Source organism: Camelina sativa, chromosome 14 (genome assembly GCF_000633955.1).
Source record: "Camelina sativa cultivar DH55 chromosome 14, Cs, whole genome shotgun sequence".
In the NCBI taxonomy this organism is placed as follows: Eukaryota; Viridiplantae; Streptophyta; class Magnoliopsida; order Brassicales; family Brassicaceae; genus Camelina; species Camelina sativa.
This window is the reverse complement of record NC_025698.1, coordinates 13,959,682-13,965,148: the sequence shown is the minus strand read 5'-3', so window position 1 is coordinate 13,965,148 and position 5,467 is coordinate 13,959,682. Positions and strand designations below refer to the sequence as shown.

Below are 5,467 nucleotides of genomic sequence, written 5' to 3'. Positions count from 1 at the left end.
ACGAAGAGAGTGAGTGCAACGACGAAGAGAGTGACTGCGACGACGAATAGAGAGAGAGCGAGCAAATACGGCGAGAGATGACGACGAGAGATTGACGGCGACAGAGTGGACAATGACAAGTGTGACCGGCGACGAGAGACCACGAAGAAGAGTTTTTTTTTTTTTTAGTATTGGCGGTTTGTGAACAGTTTTCACTGTTCACTTTCCCTCTCTTTGATATAAAATTATAAACAAGAAAAAATAAATGTTGATCTGAAAAAAAACTGCTTAATGACATGTTAAATCATATATGATGTGTATTTTAATTTGCTGATGTGTATATTTTTTTTTTCTGACCGAAATCGAAAAACAAAACCCAAGAGGTAAATTGTAATTACACCCAGGGCACTAAACATTTGAGTAATTTTCAAAAAAATTTATGGATATGAGTAATAAAACAACTTTTGAATAACATTTGAGTAATTCTTTCTATATAATATGGCTTTTGGGGACAAAGGCCAAGCGCCTTTGGATCTTCTTTATAACCATTTTAATTTTAAAAATTATCCTCCAAAAAAAACAGATATGCATAACTAAACCGGTTTTGATGAACACAAAATGGATTTAAGAGAAAAAGAATTGAATGAAAATCAGTTAAACTTTGCATTAGAGAAGTCCATCCCAGGATGCTGAGCCATGAACTTCTTGAGCATATCTTGTTTCTCTATCTCATCACTCGTTGGAAGTCCCATCTGCTTCTGCCTTTGATCAAACATCATCTTCTCAACGGTCTGGCGAGTTTCGGGGTCGAGATCACCCAGTTTGCTGCTCTCTGGCTCAACTTTCTGAGTGTCTATTTCAGGTTCTCCTTTCACACAATATTTCCACCACTCCATCTGGTCTTGCTTCGTCAAGAGCACCGATATGACCTTTTGATCCTCGATATTCCAAAAGCACTCGTCAGGCTTGACAGGGTGGAAGAGTTCTCCATCGATCATTGGATCTTTCCCTTTGAGACCAACTTTAAGACGGTTCTTCTTGATTTCACAAGAAACAAACCGTGATTTAGTCCCGATAGGCACTGAAATGTTAACCGTAACCTCTTGAAGATTCTGTGTCCACGAGTATGTCTCGAGATCAAGCCCATTCCCTTTGTTAGGGACGATGAGACCTGATTCCTGTTTCTCCTCCTTGGGCTTATCAACCTCCATCGGCTCCGTCAGCTTCAAGCTCTCCTTTTCCACTTCCGTAATCTCTTCCGTCAACTTCAAGCTCTCCTTCTCCATCTTCTTCTTCTTCTCCGTAATGGCAGTGGCAATCTCCTTCTCAGCGGGGTCTTTCTTGAGAAAGTTGCTCTCTCTGCCAATAAAGTCAAGGACCTTCTCTATAAACCCTAACGGGTTTGAAGGATCAAAACTTGCTGCAAACGGCAACAGCGAGGGTCTATCCTCCACCATCTCAGAGATAATCGCCATTGTTTTCTGTTTAGCTATATAAAATCAAAACCAGAATGAATTTTTCTCGTCGTTAATGGACAAAATACTAGGAATTTATAGGGAAAGCCAAAAAGTCTAAAAAGGAAAGTTTCCAACTTGTGTTGAATCTTCCCTTTTCTTCAATTCCCCTTTCGAATTCAAAATTTCTGTAATTATTCAGGCATTTTTCCTATATACCTTTTAGTTTAATCACTATTTAAAGCATTTAAAAATTAAAACATAACTGAAAATAAAAAATTTAAATGCATATTTTAAAAGATTAAGATTTGTTTCTAGAAAACAAAATGAAGCTTCAGATTTTTTTTTTTTTTAAGTCCGATATTAATTGAAAAATTATAGCTTCACACGATTTTTTCTTGTTCTTATCTAATTTTTGTATTTTATAATTATATACACAAGAAGTTGCTATACAAGCAAACTAGAAAGAAACAAAGTTCGTAATATTAAAAAGTTTTACTCAACGTGTGTACCTCAGCGAAAAAGAAAGATCAGGGAGCTCAGAAACCCTAATTTCTAAATTATTACTCTGCCGCCTAAAGCATGAAGCCAGTTCTTCAACCATGCGCGAGGGCCATTCCAGCTTTCAGGAGGTATCTGTTTCGCTCTGCCGGAACCCTATCTTCGCCGGAGCTTAACGACAGCCTCCATCGTCATATCACCACGACCAAGGGCGATCGGAAGGCTTCATTCATCCCAGTGCTGGATCAATGAAAGCAACAGGGCAAGCATATAAATCCTTCGGATCTCAGAAGCATCATCGAAACCCTCAGCGATTCCCATCGATTTCCCCAAGCTCTCAAGGTTCCTCTTTGGTTTTGTTTCTCTTAATTACCGTATCCGAGTTTCATTCCCAATATATTTAATGTATCGTTCATGATATAATCTGTATACATAGTTGTTTAATTTTCTGTGTTATTGGTGGTTTTAGGTATCAGAGTGGATGAGTGACCAGAAAGTTTGCGATCTAGTTCCTGAAGATTTCGCAGCTCGGCTTCATCTGATCGAAAACGTTCTAGGTTTGGAAGCAGCAGAGAAGTTCTTCCAAAGCATTCCCGAGAACAAGAGAGATGACTTTGTTTACACCACTATCTTAAGCTCGTACACAAGGTCTGATAAAACTCGGGATAAAGCTGAGTTCATCTTCTGGAAGATGAGAGAGCTAGGCTACCTCTCTAAGCCCTCTGCGTTTAACCACATGGTGTCTCTTTACATTCAGCTAGATAAGCGAGATATGATCGACAAGATTCTGAACCAAATGGAGGAGAACAATGTCAAGCCAAACAATCTTACGTTTAACCTTAAACTGCGGCGTTACGCAGCTGTTACAAACATCGAAACAATGGAGAGGCTATTAAAAGAGCACGATCCTACAGCATTGGATTGGCGCACGAGCTGCGAGATTGCAAAAGCTTATCTGAAACATGGATTAGTGGTAAAGGCCATAGGGATGCTGAGTAGAGCCGAACAATCAGTAGAACCCATATCAAAGAAGTTAGCTTACGAGTCGTTAATGATGTTGTACGGTGATGCAGAAAAGGCTGACGAAGTTTACCGCATATGGGAACTATACAAGGACGACGTTTGCCACAATGATCTTCGCCACATGAACAGCGAAGGATATCGATCAGTAATTAGTTCCTTATTGAAATTAAATGACATCAATGGGGCAGATAAGATTGTAAAAGAGTGGCATGAAGGAGACAACGAGTTTGATGTGCGAATTTTGTCTATGATGGCGTCTGCATATTGCAAGAGAGGCCAGCTAAGGGACGCCGAGAAACTAACACATAATGTTATGATGCGGAAGGACAGGCCCATTCAAATATCCCTGTTGATGCGCGTAATTCTCTGCCATGGGACCAACGAATGGTTGGAATTGGATGAACACCTATTTTTTAGTTTGGGCAATACTTTTGTGGTTCTGAACTTGTAGGGACACAGATTTTTTCTTTTTAAAACCAAGCCCAGGTTTTCGTTTAGAATATTGTTCTTTTAAGTTAGAAAAAAAAACACCATGGTTCGTCTCATGTTATTATGGGATCTTAAAATATTGGGAAAAGGGAGTATGTGGCCAACTCTTTTAGACAAATGTATACACGTGATTTTAAGCTAATGTTATTTGTCATTTATGTAATCATTTTCGATTCGACCACCAATTCTTTCCAACTTCTATTGGACCACCACCTGCTCGTAGTTTTGAGTTCGTTTATACGATGTAGACATGTAGTCTTGAGAATTATGGTGGAGTTTATTTTAAAGCTGAAATTTTGATGCGATGACAAAGTGATCAAGAAGAATATTTGGTTTATACTTCAAAGTACTTACCGAACTGGTTTAAAATTTTAACCCAAAACACCAAATTTAAGTTCCATTTGAGTTTCCTATTATGGACTTATTAACTCTCTCTAAACAATTAATTTTAATTTAGGAAAATTCTCCAAAAATATTAGTACTTTTTTTCTGTCATCTAATTATTATTTAATGCAAATATGAAAACTATTACGCTTCTTTCCCTATGCATTCAATCATGGCGAACAGCTCTAATTGTATATCATTAAGGGTGGGCATTTAAACCGAACCAAACCAAACCAAACCGAACCAATCTAACTCAAACTAACCCAAACCATACCCAATCATGCACTCCAACCATTTGATTATGTTTCTTCTCAACCCAACCGAACCGAACCGATAACCCAATGTGTTTCTTAAATCAATTAATAATATTATTAAAATTATAAATATGTGATCTTACTTATTACCCCTTGCCTTTGGTTTCTATTTTACTTTATTTAACTTTCTTTATAAATTAACTCAATATATATATAGATTTAGTTACATTTAATATTAGGTATTAATTTTATTTTTATAGATTTTCTAATTTATTTGATTAATTAACTATTATAAAACCATAATCAATTTTATTTTGTTACATTATTTGACTTTTAAACCGAATTAAAACCAAACCAAACTAAAACCAAACCGAACCAAACATAAATCGATCCGAACACAAACCAAACCAAACTAACTTCGGTTGAGTTTGGTTAGAGCTTTACCAAAACCGAATAAACCGACCCGAACCAAACCCAAACCGAATCCAAAATTAAAACGAAATGCCCACCCGTATATATCACATCTATTGTAAACTTGTCAACTTAATTAATTCGTAAATTAATTAATAAATCGTATTATCGGTACATCGAATCTCAGACTTCTTGGTGTACAAGCATTAATCAAATTGATCGACCATTTGACCAAAGAGGCTTCCACAAAAATACTACTCCCTCCGTTTTAATTTACTTGTCATTCTCGAATTTAAATTTTGTTTCATAATATTTATCGTTTTAAATTTTCAATGCAAATATTTGGTGAATATTCCAGTTTTATCTCTGCTGTATTAATGTTTTAACCAATGAAAAAATTATAAAATATATTAATAAAGGGTAAAACAGATAATTGAATATTTTCTTAATTTGTGTACGACAAGTAAAAAAATACGGAGGGAGTAGTACTTAAGTTTTTAGTTTTATAAAAAGTATTAAAATCCTAAACATTAAACCATACTTCCTAAAATTTAGACACTAAACTCAAGATAGTTAACTAAAATCTATATATAAAAAAAAAAAAGAAATTGAACCCTTGAAAATTAATATATTTGTGTTTGTTGGTTTTTTGGAAAACCAATATTCTTGATGGTATTTTTAGAATATTAAATTAATAATGATATTTTGACAACAAACTAAGAAATAAAATTGTAGTATTTTGAGTAATTTTTATTTAGTTTATATACTTATGAACTTGTTGGATTATCCAGCAAACTAAGAAATAAAATTACTTGAGCGACACGTCGACCACAAAGACCCGAAAAATAAAAATAAAAAGGAGAGACAGAGCTCAGAGAAGCCTTAATTTACTCTGTCGCCTAAATCATGAGGCTAATTTTTCAACCATGCGCAAGGGCCGTTCCAGCTTTCAGGAAGTATCTGTTGCGCTCT

The 5,467-nt window shown here is 35.7% G+C and overlaps 2 protein-coding genes across 2 annotated transcripts; one reads left to right on the top strand and one right to left on the bottom strand.

Annotated features, from left to right (window-relative positions):
• On the bottom strand, positions 630 to 1,454 carry LOC104741409 (protein BOBBER 2-like). Its single transcript, XM_019235982.1, has one exon. It carries the CDS (start codon positions 1,452 to 1,454, stop codon positions 630 to 632), a length of 825 nt encoding a protein of 274 aa, XP_019091527.1.
• On the top strand, positions 2,036 to 3,408 carry LOC104743575 (putative pentatricopeptide repeat-containing protein At1g28020). The gene is made up of 2 exons (XM_010464640.1): positions 2,036 to 2,065; positions 2,404 to 3,408. Exons 1-2 carry the CDS (start codon positions 2,036 to 2,038, stop codon positions 3,406 to 3,408), a joined length of 1,035 nt encoding a protein of 344 aa, XP_010462942.1.